The following is a 19,794-nucleotide window of genomic DNA, read 5'->3' as shown; positions in this document are numbered from 1 at the left end:
TTAATAGTAATAACAGAATACTAAAATATAAAATGGCATGAAAATCTGTACTACTTGTGCTATTGTTGTATCTTCTGTTTCTTTACTGCTGTTGTCATTGTATTTGAGTTTTATATAATCACTTATAAGTGCTTTTAAAAAGAAATAACTGCAGATTACAAGAATAGCTTTATCACCAGTGTATTGGGTATATATGGCAAGGTTTTGGGAATGGGGGGGACTGCAGGGGTGGCATCTGTCCTAGACACAGCCGGTTCCAGCTGGCTTGGCAATGGACCCACCACAGGCCAAAGCTGAGCCAATCAGTGAAGTTGGTGGTGCCTGTGTGAAAACATATTTAAGAAAGGGCAGAAAATACTGCACAGGCAGAGGAGAAGAGAAAAAGAGAGTGAGAAACAGCAGTGCAAACACCAAGGTCAGAGAAGAAGGAGAGAGAGAAGGTGCTCCAGGCACCAGAGCAGAGATTCCCCTGCAGCCCATGGAGAGGTCACACACTGGAGCAGGGGAAAAGTGTGAGAAGGAAGAAGTGGCAGAGTGGAACTGTTATGTTGTTGTGGGTTAACCCCCGTAGACAGATAAGCACCACACAGTTGCTTGCTCACTTCCCCCCCAGTGGGATGGGGGAAGAGGAAAGGAAGAATAAAAGCAAGAAAACTTGGGGGTCAAGATAAAACAAACAAATGAACAAACAAACAATTAATAAGTGAATGATAAGTGGAAGAAGAGGGAAGAAAACAAAACAAGTGAAACAAAAGCAATCACTCACCACCTCCCGTGGGTAGACCGATGCCTAGCCAGTTCCCGAGCAAAAGATGGCTAACCCCCTAAAGCCCCTTCTTTTCCCTTTTGTTGCTGAGCATGACATTATATGATATGGAATATCTCTTTGGTTAGTTCAGGTCATCTGCCCAGTTGTGTCCCCTCCCAGCCTATTGTGCAACCCCTCCTCCCCCAATCTATTCAGTGGGAGGACAAAGTGAGAAACAGAGAAGGCCTTGATGCTGTGCTGTTGAGCAATAGCTAGAATATTAGTGTGTTATCAGTACTGTTTTGGTCAAAAATCCAAAATGCAGCACCATATGAGCTGCTTTGAAGAAAATTAACTCCATCCTAGCCAGGCCTAATGCATATATACTGACCGTAACCCCCATCCCCTCTGCGATGCTTGGGGGGACAGGTAGAAGAGTCGGGAGTGAAGGAGTGAAGTTGAGCCTGGGAAATGGGGGGTTGGGGGGGAGGTGGTTTTTTAGGTGTTTTTTTTTTTTGTTTCTCATTACACAAACCTATTTTGTCCCCCCCATCTTGCTGAGCAGGGAGGTGTGAGCGGCTGGGTGGGCGTTTGACTGTTAGCCAAGGTCGAGCCACCACACACCAGTTAGTGAGATTTCTTTCTGACAGCACAAAAATTTAACAGAACTTTTCATTATAAAGAAATTGTTTTCTTTTTCTTTTCAGGTACCATGATCAACAGGATGTTACGAGCAACTTCCTTGGAGCAATGTGGTTGATTTCAATAACGTTTCTATCCATTGGATATGGTGACATGGTACCTAATACATACTGTGGGAAAGGAGTCTGTTTACTCACTGGAATCATGGTGAGTGTTTCAGAATTTATTCACTGTATATGAGATTAAGTTTGTTGGAATTAATTCCCAAACTCATGGTAGTCATAACAGAAATATTTATTTGATAACTTTTAAAGTATATAGGCTTACTTGCACCATTCCATGGTCTCTCATTCCATGGTAATGGAATGGAAGGCTTTCATCCTCTGTAGGTAGAATGAAGAGCTGCGTAATAAAATACAGAGAAACAATTCCACCCTGATACCATTCTCAGCTTCAAAATCTCAATAGAGTCTTTCATTAAATGTTAGGATATCACATCTTCTTGACTGTCTTTGGACATGTGTAATTGGACCACTTCTAATAACAAACCTACAGCTCTGATATTTGCTTCTTAATGAAGTTACTTGCAGGTGTAGAACTGTGATGGTGGCTAGTCTCCTAAAGCATTTTGCTTGTGCATAGTTTTCTACATTGTTTCTTATACGTCTAATAACATATGGTCCATAGTTTTCCATTGCTTTAAGTGGATTTATGTAGTGCAGTTTTCATTATAAGAGTTTTTGTTACCATTGATTTAATTGTCATACCATACATATTCAGTACATATTTATTATCTGTACTTCATATCTAATTTCAATTTTTTTTGTATTGTAGCATTTGGTCCAAGTTAGGTAGGGAGTAGGGCAATAAATTATAATGGAAATTTCTGCATATTTACAGTAAATTAGAAGTAAAAAAGCTCCTGATCCTGCCACTTTTATTTGTATCAAGCTCTCATGTAAATTTCCCTGTGAGTGAGAAGTTCAGGATGGGCATCATATATAATATATGTGACAGTAAGATCCATTGATCATAAAAGTAATGCAGCTTCAATATCTACCTTCTATTAAAACAGGTATATTAGGATTATGGCTGAAAACAAATGGTGGAAAGAAGTTTCCCTTTTTGAGCAGGTGTTTTAGTAAATCTTTTGTTTATAAAAGTATGTATTTTATGTTCAGAGAGTAAAATAGATCGATGCATTTTTGTAGTGTTGAAGACTTTTTTTCCAAATGCTTCTTTTTTATTTTTTAACATCTGACAGGTTTCAGGTCATTGACCTTTATTGCGAAAGACTTCCAGTAAATTTTGGTAGTGTCAAATGCATATCTCTTTAAATACAGAGTTTGCAATCTGGTGAAAATACAGGCGGAAAGCACAGGAATGACTCAGAAGGCTTTTCTAAAGGCTGTTGACTAAACTCATATCTGCTGTCTTCTGGGGTATTTGCCTTTGTTCTTCATTCTGAGCTGGATTTTGATGCCAGATAGAATAAAAAGTGGCCATAAGTTCATTAGGAAAAGAAGAGAACATGCAGCATATATTGCCACAGGGATGTGCAGAACAAGTACAGAACCCTGTTATAATGCTTTCCTTCTTCCAGACACTGTTCAGAAATAAGAAGCAAATACTTCAAGATGCAGATATTAGATCATTATCCCTCCTCATTATCATCTCTGACTACATCCTTGACAACAGATCTCTTGACAACAGCTAAATTCTAGGTTAACTTGCCTTGAATATTTACTCAGAACAAATTGTTCAGCATTCTTGGCATTTTCAGTATGAAAAAAAATTACTATAACAGAAATCTTAGAGTTTCCAAGCCCTGCAGAAGTGCAATGAAAATGTTAGTATTGATACTAATTATCCATGGGTTTCATACTGCTATTGGGTTTATATTGATGCAAATGGCAGCAGCATCTGGACCGGTCTTAAAATTTTAATGGTTGTGGGTAGGCTGTATGATTTTATTATGATGAAAACAAGGTAAAAATAAAATAACAGAAACAGTCTCCAGATTATTGCAAGTTTTTTCTATGCGCTCATGAACGAACCACACAGAAGGCTGTATTTGTCATTTTGCTTATGACAGCACCATTTGGAATCAGGTGTAAAATTATTTACAGCAGCTGTTTCCATTGCTTTAGTGAGAAGCTACAGTACTGGTTAATATATACTGATTACACACATAGCATTTCTTTTTCACAACTGAAACAAGATCCCTTTGAAAATTAGGTTTGTAAAAGGTACAGATGATATTCACCTTCATGTCTTTGATTGATTGTTTTTTATGATTAAAAATTCTGCAGCTACATTTGAAGCAGTAAGGCTCCAAACACTCAGTAGTACTTACATAGTCAGAACTGCATGATGAGTTTGGGATAAATACCTCCAGAGACAGAAAGCATTCTTAACAAAAAAGGGGTCAGGTAGTTATTGTGTGATGGTAGTTAAAACAGTAATGAAAATATGACCCCTAATTAAATTTTAAAGGACATCAGCAATATGGCTTTGGCAAGCTGTCATCTTTGAGAAGAAAATTATGAAGCAATGTGAGAAATTTGGATGTTGAAATTACTGCTTTTTTTTGGTAAAGGATCTGAAAGATATGAAGTGTGAAACAGTGAACATATTAATGAATATATCCTCCAGCCTAAACTCCAAGACCAAAAAGTTCATAGCTCTTAAATATAATTCTTTAAAAACAGCTACTCTTCTGAAACTTGTACAGTAACTAATTCATGTTTATTGTGGAAAAGATAAGATCCTAAAAGAACAGACTCATCTATTTCTATTTCAAGAGGAATGATTGATAGTCTAATTAAAAGACACAGAATAACTGTTGAATGACTATAACAAGTAAAATCAAACCATCTATGTGATTTCAAGAGGAAAAATTTAATTCCCTAGCATCTAAAGTAGCAAGTAGATTACTGTGATCAATACCCAATACCACTGATTTTTTGCCTTTGGATAAGGCCCCTGTTAAAAAGTATAGAAGGGAAAATAAATAGAAATATTTATGGATACATGTTTAAGTTCAGGGAAACATCTGTAAATGACTGGTTACAAGAGTGGTTACACAGACCACTGAAGAGTTAATATTGGCTTTGCAAAACTGGTGGCCCAAGGAGGGCTCCTTTTGTGTCTTGACCCCATAGAAGGGAGAGAGCCCAGGTATGCCCTGGCTCTCCTCCCACTTTTGCCTCAGGAACTGGTTTCTGTGGGATGGAAATTGGACTGCTCAGGCTAAACCCTGCATTGTGCTTCTGCCAGGGAAGTAGACTTTATGCAGTCTGCTGATGGCACCAAGTTGTGCTGGCTATTAAAACTGAAGCTATTGCTATCTTGAGACACTGGTTCAAGTAACATGTTTTAAATTCTCCTGGAAAATAGGAAAATCTTCACATATTATTCTGATGATACTAAAAGAAAATAAGCAGTTGAGAATCATTAAGAGGAAGCCAGTAAAGAAGTCTCATTAATGTATTAGAAAAATTAAAATAAGCAAAAAAGAAAACTGTGAACCATTTGTATTCTTGAAAAAATAAGGTAAATATTTAAAGAATGTGTTCTGTCATATTGAACAATTTATTTTTGATCTTGCAAAGCACTTAAATGTGTGAATCTTTAATGAAAATATAAAAACAGTGCAGTACAGAGTTGGTGGCATTGGTAAATGCAGAAGCTGTTTATATAATGGCAAGAGAAACTGAACTGGGTACCTCTCTAAATCACCTATCAGTGTTTTTCTGATGAGACTTCACTAGGAAGCAGTCTCTTCAGACTATGCAGTCTATGCAGACTAGCAGACTATGGACCAGGTAGATGATAAATTGGATAGTAAATGTGCCCTCTGCCTTCTCTATACATTAATTAGGCCTGCGGAGAGTGATCGATGAATAGAAATATGAGTGTCATCTTCTGTATCAGAACAGGATATAGAATAGATGGGGAGACCCACACCATTTTCACCAGGCCATGCAACTTGTCTGAGTTTTGGCTACCCACTGAATATGCAGTGGTTATCAATGGATACCCGCCAGATCTCTCAGTTCCTGGTCAGCAGGCTGAGCTCAGCTACAGGTGGAGAACTTTATTTGTGCTGTTATTAACTTCAGCTTATACATGGATAGTATTTTCACCTGCTTAACTATTTTGTAGAGTCAGGGCCTTGGAGTGTTTTGCCAATTTTTCCTTGCTTTATGAGGAGTATATAATGAAGATAACAAAAATGTAAAGAAAGGAAGTAGAAATCCGTAGAAGTAAAAGGAGAGGCAATCATGAGAAGCTATGGGAAGATGCGTAATTATTGACTGTGGGATGGGAAGAATTGGAATGAATGAACGAAGTATTAAAAATATATGAAGAATATGGAGGATATTGAATAGAATCACAGAATCATAGAATCATTTAGGTTGGAAAAGACCCTTAAGATCATCAAGTCCAATCATTAACCTAACACTGCCAAGTCCACCACTAAACCATGTCCCTAAGCGCCATGTCTACACGTCTTTTAAATACCTCCAAGGATGGTGACTCAACCACTTCCCTGGGCAGCCTGTTCCAAGGCTTGACAGCCCTTTCGGTGAAGAAATTTTTCCTAATGTCCAATCTAAACCTCCCCTGGCGCAACTTGAGGTCATTTCCTCTCGTCCTAATTGCTTGTTACTTGGGAGAAGAGACCAACACCCACCTCACTACAACCTCCTTTCAGGTAGTTGTAGAGTGCGATGAGGTCTCCCCTCAGCCTCCTCTTCTCCAGGCTAAACAGTCCCAGTTCCCTCAGCCGATCTTCATAGGACTTGTTCTCCAGGCCCTTCACCAGCTTCATTGCCCTTCTCTGGACACGCTCCAGCACCTCAATGTCTTTCTTGTAGTGAGGGGCCCAAACCTGAACACAGTATTCGAGATGCGGCCTCACCAGTGCCGAGTACAGGGGCACGATCACCTCCCTACTCCTGCTGGCCACACTATTTCTGATACAGGCCAGGATGCCGTTGGCCTTCTTGGCCATCTGGGCACACTGCCGACCCATGTTCAGCTGACTGTCAAACAACACTCTTCCCCAAGCCTGTAGCGTTGCCTGGGGTTGTTGTGGCCGAAGTGCAGGACCTGGCGCTTGGCCTTGTTGAACCTCATACAGTTGGCCTCGGCCCATCGATCCAGCCTGTCCAGGTCCCTCTGCAGAGCCTTCCTGCCCTCCAGCAGATCAACACTCCCGCCCAACTTGGTGTCGTCTGCAAACTTACTGAGGGAGCACTCGATCCCCTCGTCCAGATTGTTGATAAAGATATTGAACAGAACTGGCCCCAGTACTGAGCCCTGGGGAACACCGCTCGTGACCGGCCGCCAACTGGATTGAACTCCATTCACCACAACTCTCTGGGCTCTGCCATCCAGCCAGTTTTTTACTCAGCGAAGAGTACACCTGTCTAAGCCACAAGCAGCCAGTTTCTCCAGGGGAATGCTGTGGGAAACGGTGTCAAAGGCTTTACTGAAGTCCAGGTAAACAACATCCACAGCCTTTCCCTCATCCACTAAGCAGGTCATCTTGTCATAGAAGGAGATCAGGTTAGTCAAGCAGGATTTTCATGAGCCCATGCTGACTGGGCCTGATCACCTGGTTGTCCTGTACGTGCCATGTGATGGCACTCAAGATGATCTGCTCCATAACCTTCCCTGGCACCGAGGTCAGGCTGACAGGCCTGTAGTTCCCCGGATCCTCCTTCCGGCCTTCTTGTAGATGGGCGTCACATTTGCTAACCTCCAGTCAACTGGGACCTCCCCGGTTAGCCAGGACTGCTGATAAATGATTGAAAGTGGCTTGGTGAGCACTTCCGCCCGCTCCCTCAGCACCCTTGGGTGGATCCTATCCGGCCCCATAGACTTGTGTGTGTCTAAGAAGTGGTGTAGCAGGTCGCTAACCATTTCCCCTTGGATTATGGGGGCTTCATTCTGCTCCCCATCCCTGTCCTCAAGCTCAGGGGGCTGGGTACCCCGAGAACAACTGGTCTTACTATTAAAGGCTGAGGCAAAGAAGGCGTTTAGTACCTCAGCCTTTTCATCATCCTTTGCCACTATGTTTCCCCCCACATCCAATAAAGGATGAAGATTCTCCTTAGCCCTCCTTTTGTTGCTAATGTATTTATAGAAACATTTTTTATTGTCTTTTACCACAGTAGCCAGATTAAGTTGGGCTAGTTGGGCTTTGGCCCTTCTAATTTTCTCCCTGCATAACCTCACAACATCCTTGTAGCCCTCCTGAGTTGCCTGCCCCTTCTTCCAAAGGTCATAAACTCTCTTTTTTTTTTCCTGAGTTCCAGCCAAAGCTCTCTGTTCAGCCAGGCCGGTCGTCTTCCCCGCTGGCTCGTCTTTTGGCACATAGGGATGGCCTGCTCCTGCGCCTTTAAGATTTCGTTCTTGAAGAATGTCCAGCCTTCCTGGACTCCTTTGCCCTTCAGGACTGCCTCCCAAGGGACTCTCTCAACCAGTCTCCTAAACAGGCCAAAGTCTGCCCTCCGGAAGTCCAAGGTAGCAGTTCTGCTGACCCCCCTCCTTACTTTTCCGAGAATCGAAAACTCTATCATTTCATGATCGCTGGTCTAGTATGAGAATAGGGAGTTTATTTGTCTATATTAAAAGTCATTATATTTGGAACAAATAAGTAGAAGTAAGATAAAATGGATGAGTTACGATTAACTGTTTTATCACAGGATGCACAGAGTAGTTGGCTATAGCTTGAATGAAGATTGCTTTCAATGAAATAGATATTCTGTAGGATTTTCATGTTGGCCTCGCTGTTGCTGAAATTGCAGCTTAAATGCTTCTCACTGAAATGAATTCCAAAGAGATCATTAAGCCTATCAAAGAAGCAAAAAAATTATGAGGATATTCTTAAAGTTGCATCATAGAGGTGGGCAAGATTAGATGTTTCTTTTGGATAATTTTTAAGTAGCATCTTTTAACTGTCAGATCTGAACCCCACCCATGTAGGTGAATTATTCTTATTGGAGCAGTCACAATGCAGTCAGTGTGTACAATCTAGCCTTCGGAATACTAGCTTTTTATTTCTAAATACTGAATTAAAAATTACTCAGATACAATTTTAAAACTTCTCTTAAAGCAATTTTTAAAGTCCATGCGGAAGTCTGCATTTGGTTTAAAAGAATTGCAGCTCCTTTCCTACATGTGCTAAAAAAGCCACCAGAATGAGGTGTTTATGCTGTATGACAAGAGGAACTCTTCATATAAGGTTAGATTGTGGTGTTTGCTCATGGGGTTTCATCTCAGACCACCCTGGTCTTATCAACAAATATAAAGAAACATGCTGTCTGCATGAGGAACGTGGTACCTAGAATAGCATAATTTTGAAACATCTGATTTCTGTTCGTAGCAAAATCTGATCTGTAACATCTTTGAAATTTAATAGTTACTAGATTTTAAGAAAAACAGAAAAAAGTAGATTCTAACTTCAGAGCTAAAGTTGGCTGAAGATCTTCTGGGAAGATTCCTAAACAAAAGAAAAAGAAGGTAAACATCTGAGCAGTGAAATGTGAAAATTATTTTATAGAACCTTCTATGGGTAATGTACATAAAGGTCATAAATTATTTTGCATTGTAATGCCTAGAACATTGTGAGATTTTTAGGAAAACTTTTCTTTACACTGTTTAATTCTGTAATTATTTGCAGAAACACAGAATTGTTTATGAAACACAGAAATGTATTTGGAATTATGCTCAAAGCGCTGAAAGGTATGATTATGGGTAGATATGTATGACTGAACTGATAGAAGCAACTCAATTTTCTGTGATAACAGTAAGAGAATAATAGATTGTATTGCCATTTAAAGGTTTACTTAGAACATTTTGCACATTTATCAAGAATCTATAATATTTTTAGCATTTCTAGTGTCTGGTGGCAAAAGGTCAAAACAATGTGGTGAATAGTTTTGTCGATGAGAATCTCAAAAATCTAGAACACAGCTCAGTTTTTACTTCCTGAGAGTATAGGAAAATGTGAAAAGCTTTTCATGCAGATTGGTAGCATTTCAGGTCCACTTCTCAGATATATGGTAGAATATAATTAATTTGATTCTGAGAATTCAATAATAAACAGCAGTGACCTCAGGATTCAGAACAGTTTGTGTTTAACCCTTATAACACAATACAATCTAACTGGAAAATCTGTCAAGCAGAAACATAAAATGAAGACAGTTAAGGATGCTTGAATTATTAGGGTTGAAACTATTAAAAGTTGGGCTGGTCAGAATTTCTTTAGCTCCTTTATTATTGTTGTTCCAGCACATCAATTTGCCAAAGTGGAAACTTTTCTCAGGAACACTTACTTCTTCTGTGTTATTTTATGTCTGTGGCTTCTTGGGATGAAATTTCTAATTGAAGTAAAGAAAAGAGAACATATAATGATTAAAATGAAGTTGAGTAGCTACAGAGAGATTGAGCAATCAGTCCCTGAGGCAGTAATGGTTAGTGCAGAGTTGTGGTTTAACCCAGCAGGCAGCCAAACACCACACAGCCACTCGCTCACTCCCCCCCACCCCCCAGTGGGATGGGGGAGAGAATCGGGAAAAAAAAAAGTAAAATTCGTGGATTGAGATAAAGAAAGTTTAATAGAACAGAAAAGGAAGGGAAAATAATAATAATAATAATGATGATAGAATATACAAAATGAGTGATGCACAATGCAATTGCTCACCACCCACCAACCGATGCCCAGCCAATCCCCAAGCAGCGATCACTGCTTCCCAGCCAGCTCCCCCTAGCTTATATACTGAGCATGAAATCATGTGGTATGGAATACCCCGTTGGCCAGTTGGGTTAGCTGTCCTGGCTATGCTCCCTCCCAGCTTCTTGTGCACCCGGCAGAGCAAGGGAAGCTGAAAAGTCCTTGACTTTGTATAAACACTACTTAGCAACAACTAAAACATCAGTGTGTTATCAACATTATTCTCATCCTAAATCCAAAACACAGCAATATACCAGCTACTAGGAAGAAAATTAACTCTATCCCAGCCAAAACCAGGACATGCAGTAATCTGGAATGTGAGAGAACAGCAGAGGCTTTCTTTTACCTCTGTTTGAGTAAACAAAGTCTTCTGGAAGATGTAACCATCTTTTACAATTAGAAAATAAAACAAAACAAAACAAAACAAAACACTCCCTCAGAAGCTCTTCATTTCATCCCAATAGAATAGGGAAGACTTTTGAGTGTCAGAGGACAGGAAAAAACTGTTTCCAATTTAGATCTAATTAGAAATTATGGTTGCATTTCATCAAGTTCAAAGGCAGTCAATTACTGACTGGAATAAACAGCAATTCTCCCAAGATATCTTTTTTCTACATAAATATGACTGGAGCTGACTGATTTATAGAAAAACTTTTGTTTTGTTTTGAAAAAATGTAACCTGGTTTGGTTGCATCTGCAATAACTTTGAATTTTAATGCAACTTTTTTTTATATACCTTTACATGTATTTTCATGAAACTTTTGTATTTACACTGTCAGGGTTGCATGATTTTCCATGACAGATGTTGGACAAGAGCATCCTTGGTAGCCATCATCCTGAAACATTAAACTAATGTTTATCATCAGCATTATAGGCTGTTCTGCCTGCTGGTTAAGGGAAATCAAATTTCACCTCCTTGCTCAGAAAAAAAGTTTTTGCATGCCAGGTGGAAAGATTTCACTGTGACTGTCATGATCTCCAGGGGGCTTTTCAGTTGTTATGACCATTGAAGGTTTCCCAGAAGCCTAGCTGTCAGCATGCATTCAGTTCTTGGGATTGTCTGAGTTAGCACTACCATCATTTACAGGTTCCCTTGTAGAATAGAGAGTGTCTTTGTTTTATAAACCGTTAGTTTCTATGCTTTCACAGGAGCCTTTCCCAGTACTCATCTTGCATTATTTAAAAAAAAAGTTTACTTCACACTTATCTCCCGCACCAGTACCCCTTACTGTGTCTGGAAGTATCTAATCAATTTCATAATTTGTATATGACATTTAATACTCTTCAAATGATTTTTTTTTTTTTGGAACATTGCTAAAAACCTTACAGAATAATGAGAAGTAAAGGAATCTGTTAATCTGCTGTATTAGAGATTAGAAGCTGTTTAAATTTTGGAACCAAATTCTTGCTGTGTTACAGGCAGACAAACTCCACTGAACGCAATAGTAGCCAGTAAAATATTGAATATATGAAAGTATAAATAAAGCAAAACTATTTTAGCTCACATTTTTGGCTAAAATGGTATAGTTATAGAATCATAGAATCATAGAATAGTTTGGATTGGAAGGGACCTTTAAAGGGCATCTAGTCCAACCCCCCTGCCGTGGGCAGGGACATCTTCAACTAGATCAGGTTGCTCAAAGCCCCATCCAACCTGACCTTCAATGTTTCCAGGGATGGGGCATCTACCACCTCTCTGGGCAACCTGTGCCAGTGTTTCACCACCCTCATTGTAAAAAATTTCTTCCTTATACCTAGTCTGAATCTACCCTCTTTTAGTTTAAAACCATTCCCCCTTGTCCTGTCGCAACAGGCCCTGCTAAAAAGATTGTCCCCATCTTTCTTATAAGCCCCTTTTATATATTGAAGGCCACAATAAGGTCTCCCCAGAGCCTTCTCTTCTCCAGGCTGAACAACCCCAACTCTCCCAGCCTTTCCTCATAGGAGAGGCGTTCCAACCCCCTGGTCATTTTTGTGGCCCTCCTCTGGACCAGCTCTAACAGGTCCATATCTTTATTGTACTGAGGACTCCAGAGCTGGACGCAGTACTCCAGGTGGGGTCTCACCAGAGCAGAGTAGAGGGGCAGAATCACCTCCCTCAACCTGCTGGCCATGCTTCTGTTGATGCAGTCTAGGATACGGTTGGCCTTCTGGGCTGCGAGCGCACATTGCATGCTCACGTCCAGCTTTTCATCCACCAGTACCCCAAGTCCTTCATGGCAGGGCTGCTCTCAATCCCTTCATCCCCCAGCCTGTATTGATACTGGGGGTTGCCCTGACCCAGGTGCAGGACCCTGCACTTGGCCTTCTTGAACCTCATGAGGTTCACATGGGCCCACTTCTCAAGCTAATAGTTCTTCTATTATTCATCCTACTCTGCTTCAGTGATGCAATTTTACACGTCTCTCCCAGTAAACAACAATGACAAATGCAAAAATGCATTTATATGGCACCGTTTCCATAGCCTCTATCTCATGGATGTATTCCTCCCTCAACTTTTCAATTGCTTGTTTTGGAGAGTTTTTTTTTACTTCAAGCAAGACCTTTTTTTATTATTTTTATAAATGTATTGGGTCTGCCTGGAATGGAGTTAACTTTCCCCGTAGCAGCCCTCATAGTGCTGTGCTTTGTATTGGTAGCTAGAAAGGTGTTGATAACACACCAATGTTTTGGCTACTGCTGAGCAGTGCTCGCACAGCATCAAGGCTGTCTCTCCAAACCCCCCACCCGCAAAGGTCAGTAGGCTGGGAGTGGGCAAGAGGTTGGGAGGGGACATGGCCAGGACAGCTGACCCAAACTGACCACAGAGATATTCCATACGGTATGACATCGTGCTCAGCAATAGAAGATAAGAGAAAGAAGGAGGAAGAGGGGGGCATTCGTTATTAAGGCGTTTGTCTTCCGAAGCAACTGCTGTGCGTACTGAGGCCCTACTTCCCAGGAAGTGGCTGGACATCGCCCGATGATGGGAAGCAGAGAATAAATCTTTTTATTTTCCTTTGCTTCCATGTGTAGCCTTTGCTTTTCTTTATTAAACTGCCTTTATCTCAACCCATGAGTTTTTCATCTTATTTTCTCCCCCCTGGCCCGCTGAGGAGGGAGAGTGATGGAGTGGCTTGGTGGGCACCTGGCAGCCAGCCAGGATTAACCTGTAAGCCCACCTTCTAGAGAGCCAAATGAACAGTGTATCTGTTAAAATTCATACAGGCTTTTCATTTTATGCAGAGCAGCAGGAAGAATGGTGTGCCTTTTCTGGTGCAGAGCTAAGTTTCCCACCAGAGCCATATGTCTGCAAAGCAGACCTTCTCTCTCCCTCAGTGGATCCCAAGGGAAATGAGAAAGAAACGTGGCAGCTGCCTTCCTTCAGCTACAGACAAGTATAGCAGGACGACAGACGGCTGAACATGAGCCGGCAGTGTGCCCAGGTGGCCAAGAAGGCCAATGGCATCCTGGCCTGTATCAGAAATAGTGTGGCCAGCAGGACTAGGGAGGTGATCGTGCCCCTGTACTCGGCACTGGTGAGGCCGCACCTCGAATACTGTGTTCAGTTCTGGGCCCCTTCACTACAAGAAGGACATTGAGGTGCTGGAGCGTGTCCAGAGAAGGGCAATGAAGCTGGTGAAGGGCCTGGAGCACAAGTCTTATGAGGAGCGGCTGAGGGAAGTGGGGTTGTTTAGCCTGGAGAAGAGGAGGCTGAGGGGAGACCTCATCGCACTCTACAACTACCTGAAAGGAGGTTGTAGTGAGGTGGGTGTTGGTCTCTTCTGCCAAGTAACTAGCGATAGGACGAGAGGAAATGGCCTCAAGTTGCGCCAGGGGAGGTTTAGATTGGACATTAGGAGAAATTTCTTTACTGAAAGAGTGGTCAGGCCTTGGAACAGGCTGCCCAGGGAAGTGGTTGAGTCTCCATCCCTGGAAGTATTTAAAAGATGTGTAGATGAGGCCCTTAGGGACATGGTGTAGTGGGCATGGTGGTGTTGGGTTGACGGTTGGACTCGATGATCTTAGAGGTCTTTTCCAACCTTAATGATTCTAAGCTTCTATGATTCTATGACATTTTTGTGACAACTACAGCACTAAACACTGCAATTCACTTCCAGTCCAGCTAAACCAAAGCTGCCAGGAGACTTTCAGCTAGCCACTGATACACCGTATTGCTTCCTTTCTCACCAATAGCACCCTTCAGGCATATATATCACCTCCAGGCAGTCAATGTGGTTGCAGAAATTGTTCAATTCATTGTCATTTTCATAGAATCATAGAATGGTTTAGGTTGGAAGGGACCTTTAAAGGTCATCTAGTCCAACCCCCCTGCCATGGCAGGGACATCTTCCACTAGATCAGGTTGCTCAAAGCCCCATCCAACCTGACCTTCAATGTTCCCAGGGATGGGGCATCTACCACCTCTCTGGGCAACCTGTGCCAGTGTTTCACCACCCTCATTGTAAAAAATTTCTTCCTTATACCTAGTCTGAATCTACCCTCTTTTAGTTTAAAACCATTCCCCCTTGTCCTGTCGCAACAGGCCCTGCTAAAAAGTCTGTCCCCATCTTTCTTATAAGCCCCTTTTATATATTGAAGGCCACAATAAGGTCTCCCCAGAGCCTTCTCTTCTCCAGGCTGAATAACCCCAACTCTCCCAGCCTTTCTTCAGAGGAGAGGTGTTCCAGTCCTTTGATCATTTTTGTGGCCCTCCTCTGGACCAGCTCTAACAGGTCCATGTCTGTCCTGGGCTGAGGACTCCAGAGCTGGACGCAGTACTCCAGGTGGGGTCTCACCAGAGCAGAGAAGAGGGGCAGAATCACCTCCCTCGACCTGCTGGCCACGCTTCTTTTGATGCAGCTCAAGATACGGTTGGCTTTCTGGGCTGTGAGCGCACATTGCCGGCTCATGTCCAGCTTTTCGTCCACCAGTACCCCCAAGTCCCTCTCCGCAGGGCTGCTCTCAATCCCCAGCCTGTATTGATACTGGGGGTTGCCCCGACCCAGGTGCAGGACCTTGCACTTGGCCTTGTTGAACCTCATGAGGTTCACATGGGCCCACTTCTGGAGCTTGTCCAGCTCCCTCTGGATAGCATCCCGTCCCTCAGGCATGTCAACCGCACCACTCAGCTTGGTGTCATCCACCGAACAGTCCACCCATCAAATCTGTCTGTCTCCAATTTAGAGAGAATGATGTTGTGGGGGACTGTGTCAAAGGCCTTACAGAAGTCCAGATAGATGATATCCGTAGCTCTTCCCTTGTCCACCGATGCAGTCACTCCATTGTAGAAGGCCGCTAGATTAGTCAGGCATGATTTGCCCTTGGTGAAGCCATGTTGGCTGTCTAATCACCTCCCTTTCTTCCATATGGCTTCAGCATAACTTCCAGGAGGATCTGTTCCATGAGCTTACTGGACACGGAAGTGAGTCTGACTGGTCAGTAGTTCCCAGTGTCCTCCTTACTACCCGTTTGAAAAATGGGTGTGATGTTTCCCTTTTCTCCAGTCACTGGGGACTTCGTCTGACTGCCATGACTTTTCAGATATGATGGAGAGTGGCTTAGCCACTACATCTGCCAGTTCCCTCAGGACCCTGGGATGCATCTCATCAGGTCCCATGGACTTGTGTATGTTCACTTTCCTCAGGTGGTCTTGAACCTGATCTTCTCCTACGATGGGAGGGACTTCATTCCCCCAGTCCCTGCCTTGAGGTTCAGGGATTTGAGAGATGTGGGAAGAGAGATTACCACTAAAAACTGAGGCAAAAAGATTGTTGAGTACCTCAGCCTTCTCCATGTTGGTTGTCAGCAGTTCTCCTGTCGTATTTACCAAGGGAGGGTTACATTTTCTTTAATCTTCCTTTCTGATCAATGTACCTGTAGAAGCCCTTCTTATTATTCTTCACATCCCTTGCCAAATTTAGCTCCAGCTATGCCTTAGCTTTCCTGATCCCATCCCTACACATCCGGGCAGTGTCCCTATATTCTTCCCAGGATACATGTCCCTTGTTTCACTGCCTGTGCATTTCCTTCTTACACTTTAGTTTGACCAGGAGGTCCTTCCCCAGCCTTGATGATCTCCTGCCTTCCTTGCCCGATTTCATTCACGTGGGAGTTGAGAGCTCTTACGCTCTAAGAAAAATGTCCTTAAAGAGCTGCCGGCTCTGTTCAGTTCCTTTATCCCTGAGGGCAGCTTCCCAGGGGGTCCCATCCACTAATTCATTAAACAACTGAAAGTTCACTCTCCTAGAATTCAGGGTCTTGGCTTTACTTATCACCTGGCCCACATCCCTCGAGACTGTGAATTCCATCAGGGCGTGATCACTGCAGCCCAGGCTGCCACCAGTCTTGACCTCTCCAATTAGTTCATCTGTGTTCGTAAGCAACAGCTCCAGTAACACTTCTCCTCTGGTTGGGCTGTCTCTCACCTGGATTAAGAAATTATCCTCAATGCACTCCAAGAGTCTCCTGGACTGCTTACAGCTTGCTGTGTGTCGCGAATGAGTGATTTAGAGGCCCCCTTAAAGAATCACCATCAAAGAAATTAGCAGAAAGTGATTTTAATAGAGATTTATAAAGGTGCGACCTAATAGAATTCGATGGCAAGGTTCACTCCATTACTTATTACGTGGGTGAAACATATAAAGGAAAATCATCTAAGGGTTTATATTTCAGGGACAGTCTAGGTTTCATTCACAATTTAGTAACACTTAATTATCAACTAATCATTAACAAACTTTAGTAACGCCTAATCATTAACTATTCAATATTTGCAAAGTAGGTTAGTAAGTCTACTACAATCACAACTTAATTACAGATTATGCTTACTATTAGTTCACACACACAGAGAAACATATATATATAAAAAAATATACAGAAGGTACCTGTTAAAAATTCCCCTTGATTTCAGTGAAGAAATATTCACGTCGAATGTCTAGGCATTCCCTCTCAACGGGCGAAGGGTTGAGCTTCGAAAGGGACTCACCCAGGACCCAGCGGTCCTCCGAATATCGTAGGCCCGAAAGATCGCAAGCTCTGAGAGGCGTCCCACTCAGAGGGAGATGCTGGGTGCAGCCCGCTGCGGTCCAGGAGAGCTCAAAGGGCCTCACTTAGGACCACCGTTTATAGGTTCGCAAGATGGTTGGCTTTAGTCATCTGTAAATTGCCATCCTGGCCACAGTCCCAGGTGGTAATTACTAAAAAATTCTCAAGGTTTCGGTGTTGTTCTACTGGACACCTGGGCCAGGCAGTAGGAGTACGTTCCCAGCCTCAGCTATGCAGAGTTTCTGATACAGTCAAGGAGTGCTCAACTGCCAGACTCAATACACCAAGGCCGAGGTTTCATGGAAATTTCTGAGACCAACAAGCGGCCCAGATCAACAAGTGGCCCAGGGAAGAAAAGGGGGGGTATGAATGCACCACCACACTGTGCTGCTTTTCCAGCAGATGTCAGGGTGACTGAAGTCCTCCAGCAGGATCAGGGCCTGAGAGTGTGATGCTTCCTGTAGATGAAGTAAGAACACTTTGTCAACAGACTCCCCTTGATCGGGTAGCCTGTAGTAAACACCAGCCACGAGGTTCTCTTTGTTGGCTTGGTCTCTAATTTTCACCCATAAGCTCTCAACCTGTTCATCGCTGTTTTTCAAAGGCAGCTCTGTGCAATCAATCAATTTTTTTTACATAGAGGGCAACCCCCCCTGCCCCTCCTTCCTTGCCTGTCCCTCCTGAACAGTTTATAGCCATCAATTGCAACGCTCCAGTTGTGTGATTCATCCCATCACATTTCAGCGATAGCGATTAGGCTGTAGCTTTCTAGCTGCACAGTGGCTTCCAGCTCCTCCTGTTTGTTACCCGTGCTGCGTGCATTGGTATAGAGGCGCTTCAGCTGGGTTATTGACCTTGTCACCTTTTTAGAGAATCATAGAATGGTTTGGGTTGGAAGGGACCTTTAAAGGTCATCTAGTCCAACCCCCCTGCCATGGCAGGGACATCTTCCACTAGATCAGGTTGCTCAAAGCCCCATCCAACCTGACCTTCAATGTTCCCAGGGATGGGGCATCTACCACCTCTCTGGGCAACCTGTGCCAGTGTTTCACCACCCTCATTGTAAAAAATTTCTTCCTTATACCTAGTCTGAATCTACCCTCTTTTAGTTTAAAACCATTCCCCCTTGTCCTGTCGCAACAGGCCCTGCTAAAAAGTCTGTCCCCATCTTTCTTATAAGCCCCTTTTATATATTGAAGGCCACAATAAGGTCTCCCCAGAGCCTTCTCTTCTCCAGGCTGAATAACCCCAACTCTCCCAGCCTTTCTTCAGAGGAGAGGTGTTCCAGTCCTTTGATCATTTTTGTGGCCCTCCTCTGGACCAGCTCTAACAGGTCCATGTCTGTCCTGGGCTGAGGACTCCAGAGCTGGACGCAGTACTCCAGGTGGGGTCTCACCAGAGCAGAGAAGAGGGGCAGAATCACCTCCCTCGACCTGCTGGCCACGCTTCTTTTGATGCAGCTCAAGATACGGTTGGCTTTCTGGGCTGTGAGCGCACATTGCCGGCTCATGTCCAGCTTTTCGTCCACCAGTACCCCCAAGTCCCTCTCCGCAGGGCTGCTCTCAATCCCCAGCCTGTATTGATACTGGGGGTTGCCCCGACCCAGGTGCAGGACCTTGCACTTGGCCTTGTTGAACCTCATGAGGTTCACATGGGCCCACTTCTGGAGCTTGTCCAGCTCCCTCTGGATGGCATCCCGTCCCTCAGGCATGTCAACCGCACCACTCAGCTTGGTGTCATCCACCGAACAGTCCACCCATCAAATCTGTCTGTCTCCAATTTAGAGAGAATGATGTTGTGGGGGACTGTGTCAAAGGCCTTACAGAAGTCCAGATAGATGATATCCGTAGCTCTTCCCTTGTCCACTGGTGTAGTCAATCCATCGTAGAAGGCCACTAGGTGCCCTTGGTGAAGCCATGCTGGCTGTCTCAAATCACCTCCCTGTCCTCCATGTGTCTTAACACAGCTTCTAGGAGGATCTGGTCCATGATCTTCCCAGGCACAGAGGTGAGACTGACAGGTTGGTAGTTCCCAGGGTCCTCCTTTCCACCCTTTTAAAAAATCAGTGCAATGTTTCCCTTTTTCCAGTCACCAGAAAGGAGTTCTTCCAGCTGAGCACACTTGCAGCTATGACATCCACTGTTGCCTTCAGGAGCTAGGGGGACTTCCAGGTGCTGGAGCTCCATGCAACCTAATGTCCGGACAGCTATTTCAGTCCTTGGGAGGTCTGTTTGGGTGGAGACATCAGCATAGGTAGGCTGCAGTGCTTCTGTTTGGGTTTCAGCCTCAGCCTTGCAGTTGTGGCAGGTGGACACCATTTTCTTTCAGCAGGTCACAGTCTCCTTATAGTTCTCACCAATGGCCTCATGCTGCTCTCCTCTCTGGCTGAGCAGGATCACAGAATCACAGAATGGTTGAGGTTGGAAGGGACCTCTGGAGGTCATCTTGTCCAACCTCCCTGCTCAAGCAGGGCCACCTAGAGCTGGTTGCCCAGTACCACGTACAGATGGCTTTTGAATATCTCCAAGGAGGGAGATATTCAAAACCAGTACAACCTTGCAGTTTTGGAATCACTGTATATTGCATCAGTATGAACCCTCAGTCCAAGCACTTGTGAACTGGGAAGGCATGA

The 19,794-nt window shown here is 43.4% G+C and overlaps 1 protein-coding gene and 1 long non-coding RNA gene across 2 annotated transcripts in view; both read left to right on the top strand.

The window, feature by feature from the left end:
- The window catches only part of LOC142074791 (uncharacterized), a 244,618-nt gene that overhangs the window by 113,178 nt on the left and 111,646 nt on the right, over positions 1-19,794 (top strand). The window lies entirely within an intron of this gene.
- The window catches only part of LOC142074657 (small conductance calcium-activated potassium channel protein 2-like), a 136,960-nt gene that overhangs the window by 67,110 nt on the left and 50,056 nt on the right, over positions 1-19,794 (top strand). The window contains exon 6 of the mRNA XM_075135417.1: positions 1,456-1,597. Within this exon, the coding sequence (XP_074991518.1) occupies positions 1,456-1,597 (142 nt within the window). The remainder of the gene's footprint in view (positions 1-1,455; positions 1,598-19,794) is intronic.

Source organism: Calonectris borealis, chromosome W, assembly GCF_964195595.1.
Source record: "Calonectris borealis chromosome W, bCalBor7.hap1.2, whole genome shotgun sequence".
Lineage (NCBI taxonomy): Eukaryota > Metazoa > Chordata > Aves > Procellariiformes > Procellariidae > Calonectris > Calonectris borealis.
The sequence above is the reverse complement of the archived record's forward strand: the minus strand, read 5'-3'. Positions and strand labels throughout refer to the sequence as shown.